The sequence below is a fragment of the Epinephelus fuscoguttatus genome, linkage group LG13 (assembly GCF_011397635.1).
Source record: "Epinephelus fuscoguttatus linkage group LG13, E.fuscoguttatus.final_Chr_v1".
NCBI classification, from domain to species: domain Eukaryota; kingdom Metazoa; phylum Chordata; class Actinopteri; order Perciformes; family Serranidae; genus Epinephelus; species Epinephelus fuscoguttatus.
In genome coordinates, this window is record NC_064764.1 from 15833241 (window position 1) to 15858250 (window position 25010).

General features: G+C 41.0%; 1 protein-coding gene across 2 annotated transcripts in view; it reads right to left on the reverse strand.

Annotated features, from left to right (window-relative positions):
* Positions 1-25010, reverse strand: part of LOC125900283 (ephrin type-A receptor 6-like) — a 231306-nt gene that overhangs the window by 159043 nt on the left and 47253 nt on the right. For both annotated transcript variants that reach the window (XM_049595194.1, XM_049595193.1), the window contains exon 3: positions 15562-16225. In XM_049595194.1, coding sequence (XP_049451151.1) covers positions 15562-16225 — 664 coding nt within the window. The remainder of the gene's footprint in view (positions 1-15561; positions 16226-25010) is intronic.

Consider the following 25010-nt stretch of genomic DNA (forward strand, 5'->3'; position numbering starts at 1 on the left):
GAAACATCACACGGTGTCGCTTGCTTTTGTTTTCTGAGTGAGAGAGTATGCGGTGTCGAGACAGGCAGGAGCTGTATGTATGTATGCAGAGTGGCGGTACGTTGGGGAATTTATTTTTTTCCAACTGTCTTTGATCACTTCCCGGCTTTGAAGTAACTCTGAGCGAAGGGGGGGAAAAAGCCAAGCAGAAGTCACCGCAAGTTCACATCGCAACTAGGACTCGCAAAAAACTGCAATCTGCATAATTTATTCTTTAAACTGTTAAAATGCAAAGAGATGAGGAGATCTCTAGGTGCCCAACAAACCCGCCCCCCTGCTTGACAACCCCAATTAAACACTCTCCCTCTCCACATTTGTTCTCAATTACAGTTTGAAGAGCGACAACATGAGAGCCTCTAATGCTCATCAAGTGACTGATTTAAAGAGAGACAAAGGAAGGTAAAGCACAACCAATTTGGAGGAATGTAATTGATATACAATGTAAATGAGCAAACAGAGATAGCTGTGTAAGACACACATAAAAGAACATGCCCATGCATATGAACACACACACTCACATATCATGATGTTTTTCTCCTCTCCAGCTCTGTCAGTGCGACACATTTGATTCAGGCAAGACACTGTGTTCCTAGACTGTTTTCAATGTTTTGCGTCGTAGCTTGCCGCTGATTGTTTGATTGTGTTTATTCATTTTGATCTTTTTTTTTTTTACAGAATCTAAGCTTGTTTATGGCTGTTTTTCAGAACTCTGTTATTATCACATCAAGTCAAATGTCAAACACTCAAAGTAGATCTTCTAGACAAACACACACAGTTGTTTTTTCAATATTTGTAACTACCAAATATTTATTTCAAAATCCAATGTCCCACCCCTCAAACCCTTGAATGAAACCACATTTTTTTGATCTCAATAACCCTATAATTAAATTTAGCCTACAGTGCTGCACGCTCATACTGTATACCCCTGTGGAATTTTAGGAGGGTATGAAGGTATGAAAAAGCATATACCGCCCAAGCCTTATTTCCATTACTTTAATTTGGTCAGGAGGAGAGACTACAAGAACATTGTTGTTCAAGGTACCACTGTGACAAACACAACCTCCAACCTGCAGTCTGAAACACCGACTACGGCAGCACAATAATGCGAGGCTCATGGAAATACAGCTGAGCCCTCCTCGGCCGTGGAGGATGGCTGTAGACCTACACTGGCTAAACAACCAAAAGTGGATTTTTAATCTTGGACGACTGCAGGCTACAAGCAACAAAGAGCTAACGAAGCTTGTGGCTGGATATGTGTGGATAAAATGTTGCCTATCTCCATGACTGACTCTCCTTCTTTCAGACAGAGCCTTGGGAAAATACCAGTCACAGGCAACAGAAGACCCACAGGAAAGAAATCATTTGCGGGCTATATAGCCTTAGCTGCACTAACCAAAGATCAGGCTGACAGTCACACAGAGGCGCACATGCAAACCTAAATTTTGAGGACCAATTTTGTGGGGTCTCACAGAAAAATAATTAATGAGAAGTGTAACGAATTATTGTTGGCAAGGAGTAATAAATTACTTTTTTTTGAGTTACAAGCCCAAAACTGATTATAACCTTAAATGCTAAAGTCAAACTTGAATTTTTTTTCTAAATACTTAACCTTAAACCAACCCCAGCCCTAATATGCTGTAACTCTAATTATCTGCAGCCATTAGGTTAATCTCTAACTCTGCTTCCTCTTAATGTGAAAAGCTGCCATCATGTCCTCATAAGAACAATGAACTGTCAAAAGTGGGTCCTCACAAGGGCAGATAAGCATGGACTCAGGGGTGCTCAGCCTCTTTACCTAGACTTTGATCTAGATTGGAGGTCATTGCATCACACAGAACAGAGTGTACAGTACAGTACATCCAGTCAGATTCCTAAGAAGTTAGTCACAGCATTGTTTTATTGCATCTTGAATTTAAGGACGGTCACCCAGCACACGTTTTGTGCTCAAAAGCTAGCCGTGTTGGCAAGAATAACACTTAACTAAAAGGAAGGATGTCACAGTGGCTAATTAACACTGGCCTCTATAAACAGCAAGATAAGATACATATGTCAAGGCAAACTGTAGAATACAGGTCAGCTGCTATTTCAGGAAAGAGCCAATGATGGATGGTGTAGTCACAGCACCAGTGTTAGAGTCAACTACTTCTATTTTGTACATATTCTGCTACCTAACACACTTTGCTGTTGGTTTGAAATCTTGTCACCAACACTGGGCTTACATCTGTTTTCCCCGTGTGTGATGGCAATTCATTGAGTCTGCCTTCCACACCAGCGGAGTGTCAGTGAGTGAATCAGTGGCAGGTGGAGAAATCAGGCTGCAGATAGAGTAGGAAGATGACCACTGAGTTCATGAACAAGACCCCACCGCCCTCCACTCACTGCAGCCCACATGATGACCTCCCTGGCCTGCTCCAGATGGCACCCATTTTTCATTATGCCAAGAGGCCATTGATCTCTACTGCATGGTCAACACCTATCAGTGGGACAAAGGAGTTCCACATGGCCAGAATACAGTCAAGGTCTGCAGGAAGACCACATCATCGAGAAAAAAGCAATCACTAGTCAGTTCAGACTTATGTTAAAAGACTTATTCTAAGTTAAAGACAAGACATACAGCCTCCTGACAAACAAATAGTGCAGGGAGATTATGGCCACTCTGTATATGCATTTGCAACAGGTAATCTCTGGGGATCATTTTTGGGCCAGAAAACATTCAGACCCAGTCTTCTTAGCTCTGTCTATCTACTCCATGTACCTCACTACAAGGCATTGATTGAATCTGAATAAAGAAATGAAGAGCAAAGAACAGAACAACTTAAAGGATTAATGTGTAGGATTTAGACCTTCATGTGCATATACGTCACTAAATTTTAGCTGCCGTTTCAATGTAAATACCCGAAACGCCCGTTCTAGAGCCAGTGTTTGGTTTGTCCATCCTAGGCTACTGTAGAAACAAGGCAGTGGAACATGGTGCACTCCGTGGACGAAGACCGGCTCCCTAGATTGATATTAAGGGCTCATTCTAATCTAATGAAAACACATAAATTCTTAGCTTTAGATGATAATACACTCATGAAAATATAATTATTGATATTAAATTCCATATCCAAGACATCCCCCTAAATCCTATACACTAGTCCTTTAAAATTAAGATGGATATTTGCATTTTTAAACATTAAGTCGAAGCAATTAGCCTATTTTTCTTTCATTTTAATTAATATTTGCAGGTAAACAATGATCACGTCCAGTTTTGGGGTATCAGTCATGAGAAAGCTATGGCTACAACTCACATTATCATGTGTTCTTTCAACCACACACGTCTGTGCTGTCACATTAATCAAATTTATGATTACTCACATGCAATACTAAATGTTTTGATTTGGAATAATAGCTAATGAATGTTTTACATTTTCAGTGATTATTCGCTGTGCATGCTGACAGCATGTATTGACAGACAAAGGAGCAGTGGGCTGACAGCAGCTATTTACACTGGGCACAATTCAAGCCACATCAAGCCTTTGGCAGGGAAACTCCACGCCTTTCAGTGGTACACTGAGCTTAATGACAACTCAGGGGAAATATGTATTAGCATACCGTTGGCGTTCAAAGAGCTTTCAATTATATTATTTGTGATCGCTGCAGAAGGAAATGCTAATACAATGACTGTGCAGACAACAAACAAAAGTCGTGCCTTCAAGTTCAGCTGCACTGTATGATTTGCATTAATGTAAGTATAAAGTCCATAAGACTGAGTTTAAAAACTCAAAGGATGGGAAATTTAGAAATGTTCTCCTTCAATGAGAAGGAACAGATATGGTGTTTGAGAATGTGATTGAGAAGAAAAAAGAAGAACTCACAAAAGTTGGATTGTGGCCGCTGATAGCACAATGAATTGCTCATCACTTGCAATCACTTTCCTTCCTCTCAAGGTCCGATTCACAGGAGATATTGCGCTAGTGACACTGCAGTGCAAATACGCCCTAATTGCAACTATCCATGTGGCAAAGTATAAATGTTGCCTTTGCACCAAAGATACAGTAGACAGAACGATGACAGAGAGAGAAAGAAAACTGGGGTTTTCAGACTGTGAGCTACAGGTCCTGACTGACGAGATGCAGAAGCACTTCACATATCACCGCTAATAATTCCCCTCTAACTGCGTGCAACTATTAGCTGTGATCTTTGTGATGAGGCTGGTTTTGCAATGAGGCTGATTTGCATAGAAAGGAGCCAATTTTGCGCCAAATGCATGCATATTACCTCATTTAAATAGGTGCAAATAGCACGGGAGCTATGAGAAGCTATTTGCTTGCCAGCGCAGCAAGGGGTGCATTTCACTCTTTGCGGGTGCTTTGAAAATGACACAGTTTCTTTTCGTCTTATTTGTTTACTGGCCGCAAAAGCCGCGCAATCCTTTTGTGCATTCACCCCCGAGAGCTGTCTTCATGCTAGATAAGGAGAAACTCAAGACCCTGCCTTTGATATACCTCGGCTCTGCCCTTAGGAAGAGACATGTCCTTCAGAACTCTGGCAGTGTGTCTGTTGATGCTGAATGAAGTGGGGTTAAATTTATCTGACAATCTCTGATCCACTACCGGCACACACACACACACACACACACACACACACACACACACACACACACACACACGCACACCCTCTCTCTCTCTCTCTCTGTCTCTGTCTCTGTCTCTCTCTCCAGACACTCCCAATTAAGCCTGAAGGGCCATGCTTGTTAAACTAAAACCATCCTTTTCTGAAATGTCACAGTGTCTCCCTGCAGTGTGGCCCGTCTGTAAACAGCTCTGTTGCTGATGCCAGCCCGAGCCCCCTGGTGTGTCTCCTTGTGTGTGTTTGTTAGAGCATGTTTTGTGAGAGCAAAATGTTGTCTCTTGCATTAACACTCCGCTGTGAATGCTCGAGTGCATTTCGAGGCTTTTTGGGTGCTTCGTGTTTGTTGTTTTAGATGCCAGGTGGTTTAATGTGTGGTATAGGCTGTTGTGCCTTTGCCTCGGCGTGTGTGTTTCATGTGATTCATTATGCGCATCTTCTTCAGTGCAGCCTCCCTCTTGTGTGTGTGTGTGTGTGTGTGTGTGTGTGTGTGTGACATCTCATTTGGTGGGCTGACAGGTTGAAGGATATGTGCTGTAATTGTTGTCTGACTGTCTTCAAGCTGTAATTGAAAATGTCTTATAAGTGAAACTTTCTTCAGGATGTGTATACCAGCATGCCAATTAAGACTAATACAGCTGCTCCTGTTTGCTGCCCAATTACTTACGGGTGGCCCACCTTAGACACCTGATGTGTATCCAGTGTCATGCTGGACCTTCCAAACTGTTAGCTCAACATTGAAGGCTTACAAAACTATCAGCACCGTTTAACATTTAGCAATTAATTGTGATCTCAAATTAACGTAATAATTGATCTTTGATTTCAAAGTAAGAGGCCAGAAAATGATGGCGAACATGGACAACTTCCACTTCCGAACACAACAGAGCAACCCAGTCTTGGGTCCTAAAAAACAGAACAAAACAAACTTGTGAAACCCTTTGTGTTTTGTTTTTAAAATTGAACAGACTTGAAAATAGCACAAGTTTCAAAATGTCACATCATGTTGTGTTATTCTCATTCCTTGGGGGTATTCATCATTCTTTAATACGAGGGGTGCACAGTAATTCTCAATGTATGTGGCAAAGCATTAGTTTAAAATGTAAATAGATTGCTCTTACTTTGCTGCGCACTAACACAGGGGAGAACCACTTTTGTTCGGCGTATAACAAATAGCGCCCAGCTACAAACACGCCAGTGAGCGCACATATAAATAAACACACACAAACACACTGTGATTACATTATTCATGGCACTGCAGAGAGCTCTTACACAGAGCCCGGCAAACACACAAGACCTGCTGTAAAACACTGAGTGGTAACAGCATCAGCTAGATTGTCTTACAACGAGAGGGATGGAGAGATGGGGAAAGATGGACCGAGAGAGAGATACTGACTGAATGAATGTGTGTGCCAATCATTTAGGTGGAGCGAGGCGTCTTCTTGCATTAACACCAAGGATTGCTCTTATTGATGTTTTGGTCTGTTTGTGTGTGTGTGTGTGTGTGTCTGTGAGCAGGCCTATATTTAGACATAGCCATACAAGCCTGTAGCCAAGACTGCTGGAGGATTGCCAAGGAGGAGGCGGAGATATAAACTATACTATATACCTTTATTAAATGACAGTATGTTGTAATATGACATCATGCATATGTCATAGACATGTTAACCTCCCCATTAACTATGTACCTGGAAGAAAATATAAATCACAATAGGATATTTTAGTCAGCACCACACAATAGCCACTGACACGCATGTCAAAACAAAGCGATTATGCCACATTGCAGACTTTATAAAACAAAATATTCATATTACAGTCCAAACAGCAATGCTCACCTCTAACTGTAACAAGAAGTATGAGGACAAAAGTATTTAATGGAGATAAATTGCTGGCTGTTTTCTAAAGAAGAACCTCTTTCTCTGCCTCCCTCAGCTCTTTCCTCACTGCCTCTGCTACCTCTCTGTAGGGAGGGAATGTACAACATATGAAACATTGTTCATAAATCTATATTCTACTCCATAAAGCTACATTAACCACAATTAGCAACAAAGAGCTCAAAATATGTAATGCAAATAATGAAATCCAAAATAAAGAAACTGCAAAAGTACAGAATATTCCTAATCCCAAATCCTAATATACATCACATAGGAACAAGGCTTCCAGATAATATAGCCTCCATGTGATGGATTTTGTGTTAATTAACTGATTAATATGAACCAATTCGGACTGAGATGGTCATATGACCTTATGATTTATATACAGCCAAGTTTAATGCATCCTATGCTTAATGAAAGAAATGAATGCCAACACTGAAGGTACGGACATCATCACTTGTTGAACAGGAGTATGGCAGGTGTTCCCAAAAAGACAGCAGCAGCAGAAGCAAAGAGAGCTATACTTGTAATAGTAATAATTCTTCTTACTTATTCAGCAACTACAGGGCAGGGCTGGGGTCTAAATGGTCCAATGTATTGTGTGTTTACATGCATCGCATCTCTATGAACAGATATCTGCATATGTAAGCAATCTGTTGGTAAAACTTTAAGATTTTGTTATCAGGAGCGTTCTACTTCCTGTTCGTAGTCAGGTTTCTATTGGCAACTCATGCTTGAGCAGGGTTTGATTGAGTGCAGGAAAATGGTGCATGTGGAGAGCCAAAGACATCTAAATGCAATCTTAGAGTCCATCGGCTATCATCTGACAGGTTGAGACATTTCGTTTTGTATTAGCTTTTTACAAAATTATCTGCATTCATATGCAGATATTTGTTTATTGAGATTAGCTTAGATGTTGTCTGGAGCTGTCATAAGTTGCTAATCAAACTGTAAACAAGGAGTGGCCCATTGAAGACGAAGTCTTTACCCGAATATCCACTGGCCTCACTAGATCTCCCCAATGAGAGGCCATCGGTGTGCATCCATCTCAGTCAAAACAATGAATTGCTCCTGTTAAACTTGAGTTCCTGAGCACTACTATCCATTGAGCCATGTGACCGTCAAAGGGGTCATGTAGCTTTCTATCATGGCCACATATGCACAAGAGAAAGAAAGCAACAGTCACTAAGAGAGAAAGAGAGAATACAAAGAAAATAGCATTTTTATTTGTCTCGAGCAAAAGCAAGCTGAGAAATGACACAGGAATAACTACTGCAAGAAAGTGTTCAGCCACACACTCAGAAATAGGAAATATACCGTACATTTATAGCCTGTTTCCACAGAAAAAAGTTTTCCAGTGTCCCTAAAGACAAGCTCAGGAAGTTTACCTGCATTTTGAAAGGAGGAACCAGAGTCTACATTTTTTTTCCTCTGTCACAGTTCCTGGCCCTTCAAAAGTCCCTGACCTCGTGGTATTAGTTTATGGTGGCCCAGGAATTACTGTGGGGGAGTTTGCTTTCCTGAACATGACTCACCAGTCATTCATTCAATGCAGTTACATACTAAAGCAGAATTAAATCACTCAGAGACTGAGACAAGCTTTCTGGAGTGTTCAGTCCACTCTGCAAGTCTCCTTTTCATTCGTTCATATAACGTAAGAGTCACTCCACAGTGAATACAAAGAAACAGCATGATGACTTTGTGTTGTTGCATCATCATAATTGAAAACGGTGTCTCAAATGACATTATTTCTGAAACTTTTTGTTCAAGAGGGTGCATTAGTGTACACACACATACACACACACTTACTTTTTACACATACTCTGCCTGTGTACTGGTCTGTGGATTAATTCTAACACACTTTGCGCAAAAGTTCTTTTATCTATTTATTTTTCTAAAAAGTGTTCTCTTCATAAACATTTCAGTCTCCTCCTATCTAATCTTCACACTCCAAAGCTGCATTATGGATCATTTCAGAACTGATGCATCACTGCCTCCTTTAGATCAGTGGAAGAGAGAGGAACTACTGGCAGGCCTGTGTATTGCATCACTTGCATGCTTGTGTGCACATGTCCTCATGCGCTTGCATAAGAGCGATCAAGATAGCGGCCCACTCATCATGACATACAGTATTCATAGTGCTAATAGTGGTTAAAAACTCCACATCGAAGCTTTGCCTTATGTACCACAAAGCCACCTGCTGTCTCATTTCAGTCATGTGATTACAACATGACATTTAATGTTTTGGTCTCATAACCACACTGATAATTGTAGATTAGCACTTATAAAATTGTCCTTCAAGAAGATAAAACAAGAAAATGGGTGCTAATATGACGACATTGCCAGCCTAAATCTGTACATGGGGGAGCATGCCTGTTAGAACGTGGGTTATAGGGGTTATTGTTAGCTGATAGGTTTGATTAACTTCAGCCTTACTGCAGCACACTGACACTCCAATCTTCATCCAGGAAATGAATAGGGGATTAGAGTACTATTGTGACCAAAAGCACTGGGTCTGAATTAGAGAAGAAAGATTATTTGGCTTTAGCTGGGTGAAGTGCTTGTCCTTTATTCCTACCCCAGTGGAGCTGAAGCCCCTTATTCAGACTTCACACGGCTCATCTTTTCTCTGGGATAAATAAAGGTTTGCAAGTCAGAACTTGAAAGTTTGTTTGTCACATATTTGGAGCTGGGTTAGTGTTGGGGTTATCTCATGAAAAGAATTGAAAAACTAAGCTGATCCGCAGCGCCATTTGTGGGACCTGAACTCAGTAATGTGCTAAGGAGAACTTTGGCCCACACTTCTGCTCATACCACAACAGAATTCACAGGAATCTGTTGTAATTAAAGAGTAAAAATACATTAACTACATAAGATTATTCAACATTTACCCTCTCTCCTTTTCAACACCTCCACATTGGAAACAAAAACACTTCTATTTAACATGCATTTAAGAGTTACAGTATTGGCTTTAACCTCTGCTCTAATTCAGAGTGACTTACAGTGAGTGCATGAGCTGCATAACGATTAAATCCCACATCATAACACATAAGCAACCACAGATGAGGAGAACAAAGGTCAGTGCTGTGCTTTTAAAAAGACTTATCAACGATGGTATTTGACTGATATCACAGATCATTCAAACCTGTCATTTCTTTCAAGCCTAGTCAAGCAGCCACAGCATCTAAAGGACCAGTCGCTTGTAAACTGGGAATTGAAGTATTAGCTTTAGCAAGCCACCTCAGTCTTTCTCCTTCAATGCCCAAGGCGCTCCAGTGGTACCTTGTGCGGAGGCTTTTAATAACGACGCCTGTTTGAATCCTGGAACAATGAGCAAGGGCTGCATTTCAGGGCTGACATTGCAGTAAAATGCCATCACATTGCCCAAAGGGCTAAACTTAACCCAACTGTGAAATCTGCTTCTTAGAGAGCGAGGGGTGAAGGATAGAAGGGAGGGAAGAGGGAGAAGGGAAGGCAAATTATTGTAGTCTGTTGGGTCTATAGGGATGCTGATTGGTGACCATGTTGTGGTTGCTTATAATTACAAATGGCAAAGAGCACAAATGCTGTTCAACAAAACTATGATGGTGAAGCAGACACATTTAAAATAGTTCTTGCCTTTTAATTGTTAGACTCTGTATCATACTAGTACACTGTATGCTTACATTTTTAAAATGTGTTTTTCAAAATGAACTCTTTGGTCTACAAGGTAGGTTGCATCACATCAAACCATCACATTTCAACCTGTCCCAAAAGCAAGCTCACTCTGTTTTCCCCTCCAAGTCCTCAAGAGTGAGTTTATTCATCATTACTAAGCGTTTTCTGTCACGCAACAATTACATATAAAAATAGGGATATATAATAAAAGGGACAAACATGAAATCAAGTAACCATTTTGGTACAGTCCGGCTCTAATCACAGCTGCAGTTCAACCCCTGGCCTGTTGATTGCGATGCAGCTGTGCGTGCAGCTGGGAAACCACGCCGACCCGTGTCACAAGATGAATCGTAATCAACTGTACAAGGACATCTGGTTCTGGATGGTGGGAGAAGAGCATTGAATAGTCTTGAAATCATTTTTCAAAAGAGCACTAAGCGGGGCTGTAGTTTGTGGTGGTGTTGGGTGGATGCATCATTTTGTGGAGGGGAACGAAATTGCACTGTCATTCAATTTGCATTGATACTTTCATCTATTCTGCACTCGTTCATTCTGGTAAAAGCAAAGTGAGTGTACACTGACTTTATTTAAATCTGACAAATTACAGCCTGATACAGACAAGATTTGTGTCAAACTGGCACCTTTCTTTCTTAAGTGCCAGCATCTTTTTTTTTTATTTTAAAGTGTTTGCACTGAATTTAAAGCGCTTGCAGGTGTTAAAATCAGTGTCAATCAAGTAGCACCATATATAATGTAATGCACCTCCTGCTGCAACATGCTCTTATATTCTTTCTTAATTTTATGTATGGAGAAAAAATAAGAGAAATCAACCCCAGATGGACCAATCTTAGAATCTTAGTTCTTAACTATCCAATTCTGCTATAACCCAGGTGTACTGAATAATGAATCCCTCTTGATCATAAATTGGAGGCACGTGGCTGATTGTTTGTTTTTAGCAGAGGTAATGTCTCCTAAACAATATATAAGGGCAGGTGCTGTGCTGTGTGCAAATACTCTGGCACACAACCAAGAACTGGAGAGATGCCACCAAAAAAAAAGGTTGTAATAAAATAACTTCTGCAATAGTTAAAAAGAGGTACTGTTAAATACATTTAAACAGAGTCAATGTGATTTTCCATAGAATCAGCACTGGAATTACAGGAAAATCAACTAGACATACCACCTCATGGTTGTATGGCCCAACAAACCAGTCAAGTTGCAGTTACAGTTTACATCCATGTCTATCCAGACTCATATAGTCATGACAGTATACAATGCTTTAAATATGGATGTTGCTGTAAAGAAACTGCATATTCTAAAACAGTGGTTCCGAAATGGTTCAGCCATGGGGTCCAGATTTCTCCTTAGTCATTAGTTTAAGGTCCCACAGTTTAATATTTCCAGTGTCATACGTGTTTTGACATGTCGTTGAGCTAGTTTGCCATCTCTGTCAAGTAGCTGTCGGTTGGTCACTTGCACTCACACTACAGCAGAAAACAGCCTTTTTAACTAAAAGCTTTGTGTGGAAAAGTTACTGTACTTAAAATCAAAGTCATGATCGCGAGTCACTTGCGTTTCATTCAGTACGGGCCTACAACCCACTTCTGGACGACGACCCACCAGTTGGGAATCGCTGTTCTTAAACGTGGATGTTACACACACATCTTCAATCCGGCAGCATGGGAGATTAATACCATCTATGGGTTTTTTTCAGACCTAATTGTATTGTAGAGTTTTGCACAGCGGCGACCGGACCTTTGCTCTCAAACCACAAAAAAATGTGATGGCACAACAGTCTCCTTCAGTACATTATTCTATGCTTTCTTTTGATTTTCACATTGGCTAGTCATCCTGTTTAATTTGTCTTCTGATTAAATCGGAACCACTGAAACAAGTTGTAGGAAGCCTCTGCAAGTAATTGGTTGCTGGCAGACACTCTGTGCTGCAATAAAATGGTTAATCAGCAGTGCTGTGCACTGTAGAGCCGATGCGCTGCTCGTTCTGTCGGCCTGAATAGAATATAATGTCTATAACCTTGCTGTTGTGTACAGCTTTATAGACTGAGCTGAGGAGTGATGCGCGGGTCGACCCGTAACCTGTGGGACCCGCAAATGGACCTGCGGGTCGGGCAGCAGTGATCGTCTCTTAAATCGGTCTGTAAATGATATTTTGACATTATTGGCTGAGCAGGTGACAGTCCGTGGTCGTTTTCAAAACACGCTTCTGTCACGCACTCCAAAAGAAACTTGTTGAAACTTTAAACAATAATTTATTGCACAAAACGGGGGAAACAAACGTTGACAAAAATGGTTCCATAATTCATATTAAATTAGAGTTAGAGTTAGAGAGAACAGTGATAAAGTAGTAAAACTTGGCACTGATCCACAGCCTCAGATGGATGCGCTCAAGCGTGCCATGCGCACAAGCTCAGTAGGCTATACTATATTTTCACATTTTTAACAATGCAATTTAAAAGTTTTGATTTTTATTGATAACCTACATTCACCAACAACAAAAAGACTACATTTAGCACCAAAAAAAATATGTTATTAAAAAAGGGTAAATGAAAAACGAATATCGAATACCAAATTTTCATAACGAATACCTACCCATAGAAACGAATATTTGAATATCCGAATATTTGGGTACACCCCTAGCTTGTAGATTGCAGATTTATCTACTCTACATTATAGACACATGTACCAGTTGATCTGACATCTGGCCTTTAAGTGGCTTGAAAAGAAGTTGCATTGGACCTTCATGAAGGTATGTTTCTTTTTTTTTTGGTACTATAGCATTCCCAGTGAGTGGTGCTGCCAGCGATAACCCAAAGCTCATATCAGAGAGTTGAGGATCAAACTGCTACCAAGCCAGCTGAGGTAATCTGTCAAACCAAGGTAGCCCCTGGGACAGCGGGTGGTAGACCACTGATATACACAACATCATTCTTGCACGCTTGCACGATCACATACACTCCATTTCTCTGTAAATATAAAAATAATACACACAGACACACACGCACACTATATGAATCCACTGGAAGAGTTCTGATTCCTTGATCATCAGCTTCAACACAAGACATAGCATTATGTTTCACTTTATGACAATTCACTAATGCATGCCTTCTTGTACATTACACAAACAGAAACAAAATCATGATGCTTACGTCCTCAGTAAAAAAGCAAAAGGTGGACTAACATTCATCAGCACAAACACATAAAAGAATATGTCTGTCATTTTAACCACTTGGGAGAATTTAAAACCCAAAAGCAACCATTCAAGCATTCACTTTTCTTGATAACACTGTTTAGGATTTGTGTTATCATAGCAAGCCCCTCCACTTATCTTTCATGTACTATAACCATGAGTTACTGCTGAGTGTGTCGTGGCCTTGCAAAAATGTTCTCTTTGGAATCCCTGCAGTATCCAAAAGGCCAAGGCAATGCAGGACAAGTGTCTAGTAAAGGGACATTAATGTCACGGAATAAAAAATATATGTAGACCCGTGCATCTGTGTGTACACACACTCCAATACAGCACACACTCTAATACAGCCTGAGACAGAATTAGGAGCAGTCTCTGCCATCACACTAACAAACCTACACACTCTAATCCCCTCACATTAGATCTCATCTTATTCCCCAAAGAGTTAGCAGCAGGCAATAACAGAGGGAGCGGAGGAAAATGAAGGAGGGGTGATGAGGAGCGGGAGAGAATGAGGAGGGAAGGTGAAAGATAAACTTGCTTTTGTAAACTGTTGATGTATGACAGCACAGCAGCAGTGTATAAATATAGTAGTGGTAGTATGAGGAGTATAGAGGGTTGTAGAAAGATGGAAAGCATCTGACGTATAATATATCATTTGTAGTTGTTGCGTCCATTGTTATAACACATGAAGTAAATGGAAATGAAGCCCTGCAGACATTATATCAACCACTTCATCTATCTACACTGCTTATCTGTATGACTGGCTGATACATCAATATGTATGTTAAGTAGACCAAATAAGGAATTGACTTCCTGGCCATGGTACTATATTACACTGTATGTCGTACCATGTTGATAAGAGATTGTATGAATAAATGGGGACAGAGAGAAGACTGTGAATAAGATAAGGAGAGAATATACTGAAAGTGTGCAAGGGAGAAAAGCATTTGGGTAAAAAATAAGAATAGTGCTGCATTTATGTTTAATGGTCTGGACAGAAGATATCAGTTTCCCTACTTGACAGTGCAATTCACCTCAGTTTTCAGACAGCAAATAGAGCTAGAAAATACTGTAACCCTCAGTTTCAGGTTGTAAATTCTCAAAAAATGCCATTCATTCCAGTTTTCAGATGGTAAACACTCAAAGAACGTAACACTCATCCTTGAGTTGGGGTCAAATATCCTGATTACTGAAACACTTGTGTACACTTTTGTGTAGGTAATAGGCTATAGGAAATTATTAACTCAGGGCAATGGCACAGTAAACCTTTTCTGTTGAAGCTTTTCAGGAACTAGCCATGCTGACAAAAGCCACAGAGTCATACTTAAAGGTCCAGTATGTAGGATTAAGAGGCATCTATTGGCAGTAATGGTATATAATATTCACAACTATGTTTTAATTAGTTTGTAAGCACCTGAAAACAATCGTCGTTGTTTATTTGTTATTGTAGAATGAGCTGTTGATGAGGGCGGCACGGTGGTGTGGTGGTTAGCACTCTCGCCTCACAGCAAGAGGGTTGCCGGTTCGATCCCGGGCGTGGGAGCCCTTCTGTGCGGAGTGTCAGCGTGGGTTCTCTCTGGGCACTCCGGCTTCCTCCCACAGTCCAAAGACATGCAGATTGGGGACTAGGTTAATTGGTAACTCTAAATTGTTCGTAGGTGTGAATGTGAGCGTGAGTGGTTGTTTGTCTCTATGTGTCGGCCCTGCGATAGTCTGGCGACCTGTCCAGGGTGTACCCTGCCTCTCGCCCGATGTCAGCTGGGATAGCCTCCAGCCCCCCCGCGACCCTCATGAAGCGGTTAGAAGATGAATGAAGATGAGCTGGATGAGTCTTCTACAGAAGTCCTGAATGAACAGACCAAACACTGGTTCTACATAGGGCCATTATGTAGAACATTGGCCATTGTAGTTCTCCTACATCCTTGGCACATGTGGGAAGTTTCAGTTCTGCAAATAAACCACTAGATGCTGCTAAATCCTACACACTAGACCTTTAAGTCAGAGGTTGATATTCGGACATAACTACACTCTTTAGCTGGAGGGTATCACTGACAAGGTCAACACTCCAGACCAGAGCCAGTTTCTCCCTATTGTGAGACATGGAGTTCCCTCTTCAATATATGATACAGTGATGAATGAAAAGCAAAATGAATGACAAAAAGGTTGAAAAACTCACCAGTACATGTGCCATCAATCTCCTCATATGCAACGCTGCAGACACATCTTCCCAAGGGGACCAACCAGTCTCCATCAGCTCCACAGAACAGTTTGGGTGTGTCTCTTTCTTCAGCATGGTCAATACATGCCCCCCGCACCTCCACCAATGAGGAAGAGTCCACACGAGGCACTGTGTCCGGAAATGAGGCCAGGTTCCTCAGCGTGAATGGACATTTCTTATAGTAAACCCTCACAGAAACCAAAGCAATGCAGGCACCAATGTCCTGAAACGCCAGATAGAAGCCCTTCTTGGTCATGGGTCCCACCTCACGCACCTCTGTGTTGAGCTTGAGGATGCGATCTCCAAGATCCATCTGAGTGAAGCTCTCATCGGCAGCGATGGTGTCGATCTTGGTGTACTGTGGGGGCTTGAATTTGACACCGTGAGCCTCATCGGTCTCATGGTAGAAAAGGTTGAAGGTTTCTTTGCAGGTGCCAGACACCCAAGGGATGGAGTTGCAGTCACGCAGGGTGAAGCGAAGTTCCACGTAGATCTTTTGGGCAGCCTGTCGAGAGATCCAGTTGGAGCGAAGCCAGTTGTTCTGGTTGGGCTCCATCACATTGCAAACCTGGAAAGTATGGATGGGCCGGTTATGCTCGTCCATCTCCGTGATGGCGTCCCACTGAACAGGAAATAAGAAAGAGGTTGGAGAAAGAAGAGGGAAGAAGGAGGGAAAGGCAAAGAATAATAATTAATTAATCAATAGTAATTAAATGATAAGAGCAAAAGTCTTAAGTCCCTCCAGTGGCCCAGCAGGCAACTGCGCTCAATAATAATTCAAAAGGTGATGAAGAGAATGAAGACCCTGTTGTTTTTGGTAGTTAGGCTTAAAATGTAAATTTTGTCCTGATTGTGTCACTTAAGGATACACCATGGGGTCACTGAAATCCCTTTTTTGAGCATTTTGAGCATTAATATGATCAGCAAGTTTAACTGCAATCTGCCTGTTTCTGCACCTTTTGTAAAAATTGAATGTGGGCTAGAAGTTGCATGAGAAGAAATCTGAATGAAGAGTCAAGACTGTCTTCCCAAGAAGAATGACATTATTAGTTGTTTCAGAAAGTGCCCCAAAATGGCATGCCTTTTGTTCAAGAGGCAAAGCCCTAGAGGCCTTAGTAATTATGACAGCAGCAAAAGGAAGAAGTCAGTGTGGGGACAACATCAGGGTGGATGGATGGGTCAATGAAGCATCAGACTTTACCGTTCCTTTCCAGTTTCCAACAATGAATCGTTATCTTTTTAAAAATATGACCATAACTGCTTCTGAACCCCGATCATGTGTTTTTAACTGTAACCATGATGACAAAGCTCCTCTAACAATAGCCTACTTATTTTAACCAAAGAATGCAAGATATTTTCCTCAAGGGGAGTTCATTGTTGAAGTTCAGTTTAGGGCTGCGTTGAGCCCCAGACAAAAAGAAGCAAAACATTTACTTAAATAGAAACAGTGGTGTGTTAAAAACCCTGCTGTATTACACAAAAACACTGCCTGCTATCACAGTGGGGTTTAAATCGGTTAAATTCAAAGGGCTTTATTGGCATTGGAAACATATGTTCACATTACCAAAGCAAGTGTGAAATAAAAACATAAGTTGCACATACAATAAGTAAATTCCTACAAGAGTTTGGTTTGTATACATATCCCTACTAATTGGCTAACACCTCTGACACACCCATCAAATTAGAGAAAAAGCCCATGGCAAATCATTTCATACCGTTTTGAGGAAACGCGTCATTCAACTCGGAAACTGTTCCAAAACAGTGCACGGGTTTTTGCAGATTGAACATGCCCCAAGCGTAGACCTTGGCTGCGTTCAGCCCCAACAAAACATTAGGCTCATTCCAGATGAGCCAGGCCTGCGAAGATTCGATCACTGGCAATCTCCGCACAATGCACGCTGGTTAGATCTGTGTCCGACTTTATCCTGACTTGCTCTGATATCATACACAAGTGGACAACGATAATCTCAGGGGACCAAGACAGCCACAGTTTTTAGACCCGAGGCTTGATGGGAAACACCTGGCTCTCATCTGACCAAACAGCTGATTGGTTTAAATGTTGACTCAATAAGATAACGTTTAATATAAACTCAAAATTTTTGTTGAAGGGGAGAGACTTTGATTTTATTTGTCTGATTTGAAGGTTTATTCTGGGGCGGCACGGTGGCGTGGTGGTTAGCACTCTCGCCTCACAGCAAGAGGGTTGCCGGTTTAATCCCGGGCGTGGGAGCCCTTCTGTGCGGAGTTTGCATGTTCTCCCCGTGTCAGCGTGGGTTCTCTCCGGGCACTCCGGCTTCCTCCCACAGTCCAAAGACATGCGGATTGGGGACTAGGTTAATTGATAACTCTAAATTGTCCGTAGGTGTGAATGTGAGCGTGAATGGTTGTTTGTCTCTATGTGTCAGCCCTGCGATAGTCTGGCGACCTGTCCAGGGTGTACCCTGCCTCTCGCCTGATGTCAGCTGGGATAGGCTCCAGCCCCCCCGCGACCCTCAAGAAGATGAAGCGGTTAGAAGATGAATGAATGAATGAATGAATGAAGGTTTATTCTGTTAACAGAAAACATGTTGTGTGACTGATGGGGATGTTGAGTAGTCAGAGTAGTAGTAGTCAGAGACTAAATACATTCATCATAAACTATAGGTTGTGGCATAGTATTAACATTGGATTGTGATTTAGCAACACAAAGACTTTTGGTCAGTGGGATGTGAGGATTCTTAAAATATCATTCTTACAGATGTAAAGCCCTGACTATATCTGACTGAGCTTTAACAAAAGCTGTTGTTTTATATTTCCTTCCTCTCAAAACATTAACTTAATAATGTAGTTGTGGGGGGACAGGTCTGCACTGCAGCAGCGAACTGATCTGATGCTGATTTACATGAGAATTCATGTAAAATGGAGGTTGAACCATGAACATAAATTACTGATCACTTTGAAAGCATTTTAATAGGCTACTCTGTCATAATAAAACAATTGGAGACTGAGAACAAACTGATACGAGTCTGATAACATTTGTAATAAACTGACATTAGATCTGACAGGATGTGAGTGGTCCTTTGACTTCCTATACGGACTGAAGACTACTGGAAACCATCAGGAAACTGTCCGACTTCACTGCGGCTTTTTGTCACCACCTCCTGCTGCAGCTGCCTGATCTCGTCCACTTCCCGGGCGAGGCGCAGTTCATCTTGAACAAGACCATTTATTTAAACAAAAACTGTGGTGTGTTGAACATGTTGAGTTTCACAGGCATACTGCCTTTTTATGCAGTGGGGCTGAATTCAATTTAATTAAAAGGGGCTTAATAGGCATGGGAAACATACATTTACATTCCCAAAGCAATTGTGAGATAAAAACAAAAATTCTATGTGCAATGAGTAAAGATCTACCAGAATTTTGTTTATGTACATGTCACTGCTGATTGGGTACATTTCTAGCACATCTACTAATGAGAGAAAATGCACCTCAGAGCCGTGTCACCGTGTTTCAACGCACTTCACCCCGTTTTGAGGAAACATGGCATTCAACCCGGAAACTGTAGCAAAATGGTACACACTGTTTTCAGATTAAGCATGCCCCTGCTGGCACTACAAAAAGTGGAAATTTTAAAAACAGCATGAATATGTGAATTAAATCATGACAATCTCGACCGAAATGATGACCAGACGAAACATTATCCTCACACCGGCAGGTTAAAAAAAACACGAAAGAACTAAAAATGTCTTTTACTCTCACTCCGTCTGGAATTCTAGCTTTTCTCTCAGAATGATGTCTGACTCCAGCTGCCTTGTCATCAGCTCTGCAACTCCCAGGTCACATGATCAGGGCGTATGGCAGCTTTGCAGGGTCATGAGGTTACCTGTCCCCATGTTGATGGGAGAGAAGTTAATGGGGGTTTTTAGCCCCCTGGTCCCGCACGGCTCTCTGGTTTTATTAGAGTGGGGACTGGCTACATGGGCGACCCGAAAACCAACCAACATCGACCTCCAAGAATCAAATTACCTGCCTGGGAAAAAGGGCTCTCAAATCACTTCGCTTACAATGCAGCATTGGACCCTCCACAACCTGCAGCGTTTGCCTTTGTGTATGTGTCTTTTTTATTTAGACTGATATGCAAACCGTTTTGCTTGCTTTAAAATATTACTACTACTACTATTACTTCACCCACACCCAATACTGTCTCCTAGTATGAGCCAAACACTATAATCAACACCGCTTTCACAGCAAGAGATGCAACTAGGAGGTTAGGTGAAGAGGGCCAAGCATGAACCTATTAATTACCAACCAACACATTCACGTAACTATCATTTTGTATTTAAAAGTAAACTGACTACATTGCAAATACACACACACACACACACACACACACACACACACACACACACACACAGGCCCTGTTCCCATTCTCCGGCCTGAGAGAAGAGATCCCCATTCTAATTAATGCCTGGAAAACATCTCCTTTATAGGCAAACACAGTCCAGAGAGTTGCGATAGAGCTGCTGGTTAATTTACCAATACTATTTGCCTGATAAGCTCGTGCATTTAATAAGCTGTTTTGCACTTAGCTAAATATTACCTCTTGATGAGAGTAGTAATCAAAGCCTAATGTTTGCTTTCACATACTCATTATCCTTTTTAATAACATGTTCTAATTCAATCATCCAAAGACGACAGGCTTTAATCTGCTCTTCCCTCAAGGTGTAATTGTAGCGTTACAGTCAGACAAATTGATTTTGATTAGATATGATATTGCCCATCACATGTGAGACTATGCACAATGAATTTTGTTTGGCTTTCACAGCACTGCAGTAAATTTGGGTGCAAATACGGTCAGTGTGTAAGCCAAAAATCCTTATCTAAAAGATGAGAGAAACACAGCTCACCAAACAAGGAAAGGTACCATAATCAATTCACAATCAGAATTTATTTCTCGGGTCAGTTAACGGCCTGTTTTACTAATTTACATATCTACCTTAATATTTCATCTTGACCTACTGTTTGTCAAAGTGTTTATTTTATGACTCAAAGGACCAGTGTGGAGGGTTTTTGGTGGATCTACTCTCAGAAATGGAATATAATATTCATAATTACATTTTTATTAATGTATATCACCTAAAATCAGAATCAGATAAGGTTCATTGCCAAGTTGTTTCCACTTACAATGAATTTGCTTTGGTTTTTTGTTGCATACATACATAAAATACATATTAAGAGGAATAAAAATAATATGACAAAGGTATTTTTTTAAACGTACTATAACGTAACAAATATGTCCAAAATAGCTGTTTAAGAATAAGGTGTACAGTTTTGTGCAGGAGATGCAATGTGCTAAAGTTCCCAGTGGTGCAAATATGTGCAGACTAAAAGCTCAGGTTCAAAAGCCTGAAAAGTTTTGTTTTGTTAGCAATTTTTAAATTTAATTAGTAGTAATTAGTTTCATTACTGGAATAAAATTGGATAAATAAATCATTTGAAAGACTTAACTTTAATAACAGTGGAAGCTCTCTGAAGCCCCCCTCAGCCCCTTAAAGGTGCAAAATGGTTTAGTTCCAAAAAACAAAAGAAAGAAAGGGAAAGGGAAAGAAAGCAACTAAACTGACAGAGATGTGGATCAAGAGAGATTAGATGGGGGGCCCATAGAGGCTGCTAGTTTGTTACACCCCTGAGTCAGACTGGATGTCTAACCCAAAGCAACGGTATTTGATAACCCTGGGAATGAGACTCATTTTTCTCCAGAATTACATACTCTATCTTTAACCACACACTTAATTTCATCACCTTTTAAAAAATTAACCGATTTTCTTTTCCTACAATAAATCTATTCAGACTTTTACCCAACCCTGATCTTTCTGGTTTCTGTCGCTGTTACCTCACAGTTGCTCAGCTTGGTCTGCCTATGGAGCTTGCGCAAGTGTTTGACTGTGCTGATTCAATCCACCCTTCAGGCTTTTTCAATCTGATTTGACCACTTAGTCAGCTGTTGACCTGCAGAGGTGTTTGTAGGAGGAAAGACGCATCAGCACCCTTGGGCTCCTGGACTTTCTTTTAACAATGGTTAGCTCTACAGTTTAGGAGAGTTACTGAAGAAATTGAGATTATACAGGAGGATACCTTGTCTTATAAATAAAATATCTGACATTTCCACATTGGAGACACGACTTGGAAATTGAAAAAGGTCACCATGAAAATGTATGGCAATAAGTACAAGCACGTCTTTTTTTTTTGAGGATGCATACAAACAGAGATTGGGGATAAAGGTTTTTTTCACAAGACACATTGCGTAGGCAATGGCTTCAAGCTCAAAGACAGAGAAGAGATGACACCTGGCACCTATAACCAGTGTGCATGTATGTAACTGTCTGAATTTGAGGTTGCTAGGTGTGAGAACTGAACCAAGACTTTGCACACATGCACACACCAACACAGAGCAAGGTCACACACAGCCTTCAGCCTCTCTACTCAAGACATTTTTATAATGCATCAAGGCTGTTTTCTGTACTCCCTCAGATGTAATATCTTGGTATGAGTCTGAAGACATTCCTTCTATTAGACTACTTTTTTTAATGACAAAGTAATGTGTGACAGATGTGGCAGATAAAGAAAGACGAGATGATGGAGGTCAATGCTAGAGAGTGTTTTATCCGAAGGTACAAGAGAATTACTAAAGTTAAGAGGCAATGAAATGACCACAAATGCCATTGTAGATAAAGTGTGGCCAGGGACAGAGAGATAGAGGAAGAGATATCAGCGTGATTTGTCCCAAAGGGGGAAAACAATCCGTGGTGATAGAAACACATTGCTGCTTGAATCCCCAACTAAACACCACTCACAGCTGATCTAAAGGCCTCCAAGACTTTCCCATTTTGTCAGCTAGCTGATAATGTCAAGCTGCTTCGTGGCATCAGCACTTTTAAATAAGTCACCCTGCAGCTTTGCATTTACAAGACCTGGGAATTCAGTTTTTCTAAATTCTCTTGCACACGATGAAATGTATTTCTTGTTAATTGACTTCAAAATAAAAGGGACATGACAGCAACAGCGTCGCACCTCCTCTTGAAATCACCAACCTGACAGGACCTTTGCCACTTTATTGTGTGTGTGGCGCTGATTTGTAATCTGACTGTGAACTTCTTTTTCAAAGTAGAAAACTTTAAGTGAAGCCTTGCCTGGGCACCTCAATACCTTGCCATCCAGCCTTAACATGCATAATTGAAAAACGGTCAGAAAATGTGGTTGATTGATTGCAGCCTGAGACCAAGGTCCTTAAAGCCCATCTCTCTCTCTCACATGAAAGAGAGCCAGTCATTTTACTGGCCACTCGCCCGGAGGTGAGCTCCTTTTATTAAAACTGTGAAACCCCGAGTCCTATTGAGAGCAGCACTTTTAACTATAATGTCATAACCCGCTCCACTCATCCTCGATCGAAATTAAACATTTAGCGATCCTAAACGTTCCCACCACTTGGTTGGGTCCAAAAAAAAAAAAAAAAAAAAAAAAAAAAAAAAGAATTAAACACACTTTAAAAGTCAAATGTCCCTCTGTGTGAATGAGAGTGTGTTATGACCTACTATAAAAGAATTACTTAATAATTATATTACTGACAGAAACCAGTGAGGCAGGTTAAGGAGGGGAGCTTTAAAAGGTTTACTATCAGACTGGCAGGAGACGGGTGCTCACTGTGTGAAAATGTTTAAATCTTTACAGATCTAGCTAACACACACACATACACACACACTCTTTTATTGATTATATATCTGTCCTAAGTACACCACATGCTGCAGACAGGCAGGAAGGCAGTGAGTCATTTTGTAATTTAGGAGAGTCGACTTTGTGCAGTTAGCATGGTTGCTGCACATTTTGTTGGTGCAAACAAACTGTGTAGTGGGAGTAAGTGGCCGTTGGAGATACAACTGGCAGCTGTTACTTTGATACCATGAGACCATGTGTCTATGCTTGCATAGTATAAACTAAAATTCCAAAATTCATTGATACACACAACCGGAGCACAAACACACATGCGCACCTGCTTCATTCCTTAGAGTGTACATGAAAAATGGATGTAGCCACCATAACATCACCCACTGGTTTGTGGACTCACATTTTGAAGCCTGGAGCTCCATTTTGGGTTTTTTTTTTTGGTGCTATAAGTGACCAAATTTGGATCAGAGGTTGAAGCTGTGGAGGAGGAAGGAGCGGCTCTGAACCAAAGACTGTGGTGACGTCTCGCAGACAGCCTGTCAGACAAAGTGGCCACGCCCTTAATTGTGCATAACTTTAAGGTATGACATAAAAAATCACCTCCTGTACAATTGTCATGAACAGGGAAATTAGCTATAGAGGCCAACACTGTTTTTAGTAGCAGACTGTGCACATATGGTCGGGCATTTAACATAGGAGTCAATGGGGATTTTGGAGCCAGCCTCAAGTGGTCATTTAAGGAACTGCAGGTTTTGACACATATGTGTTTGGCTACTTTTTCCTGATGCATGTGTAAACACACCCATTGTCCCACACACAACTGTCCAAAATATGGAAAGTATGTTAATTTTTTTCCAGAAATATATGAGCTCTTTGTGTGCATACTTAATAGTAAATAAAACACAGCACACCTTTTCAGCTGTTGGCTGGAATTTAGCAGGCCCCACAGCAATTTTTGGAAGGAATTACTAATGTCCTATGGGAAACAAACAGGGCACTGTGCATTGTATATTGTTGGTGGCAAAGAAGAATACGGTGATATCACAGGTGTTCATTTGGGCCACAGGAGACTAGATCTGAATAAATATTTATTATCTCTTTTTCTTTGTCATCACGGGGATTACAGGGCAGAACAAAGTGTCCTGTAGCCTCACCTGCTTTACTTTGAACAAGATATGCTCCTGCTGTGGTCACAAACATGAACACAGTGGAGTTGGGAGCAGGTGTGTTTTCCCCCCTGTCTCTTGAGACCTCCTCTCTCAATTAAAGAAAATATAACGACTAGGGAGAGGAAAAAACAAAACAACTGGTGTGAACACCCACAGTGGCTTTCTTTCTTCAAATCATTCTCATTATCAGTCTTTTTGTTTGTCTTTGTGTGTTTTCTTCCCCTCCTCCAGAAGAGCATTTCTATTCAAAGACATTATTAACATTAAAATGCAGTTCCTTTTGCCATCTCTGACACAATTATAGCTGCACCAGACAGGAACTTCAACAAAACCAGCTATATTTTAAATGTCATGTTTGACATCTCATCAACAAAAAGTGACAAATTCAAATTTAAATGTAAGGATGAGCTAACACGCTGTCTGAATCACTGCTGAGCGTGGGACTAACCCATGTTGAATCATTTATCGCTCTTGTTCTTTTTGGCATTAAAGGGACAGTTTGGATCTTTTAAAGTGGAGTTGTATGACGTACTTAGT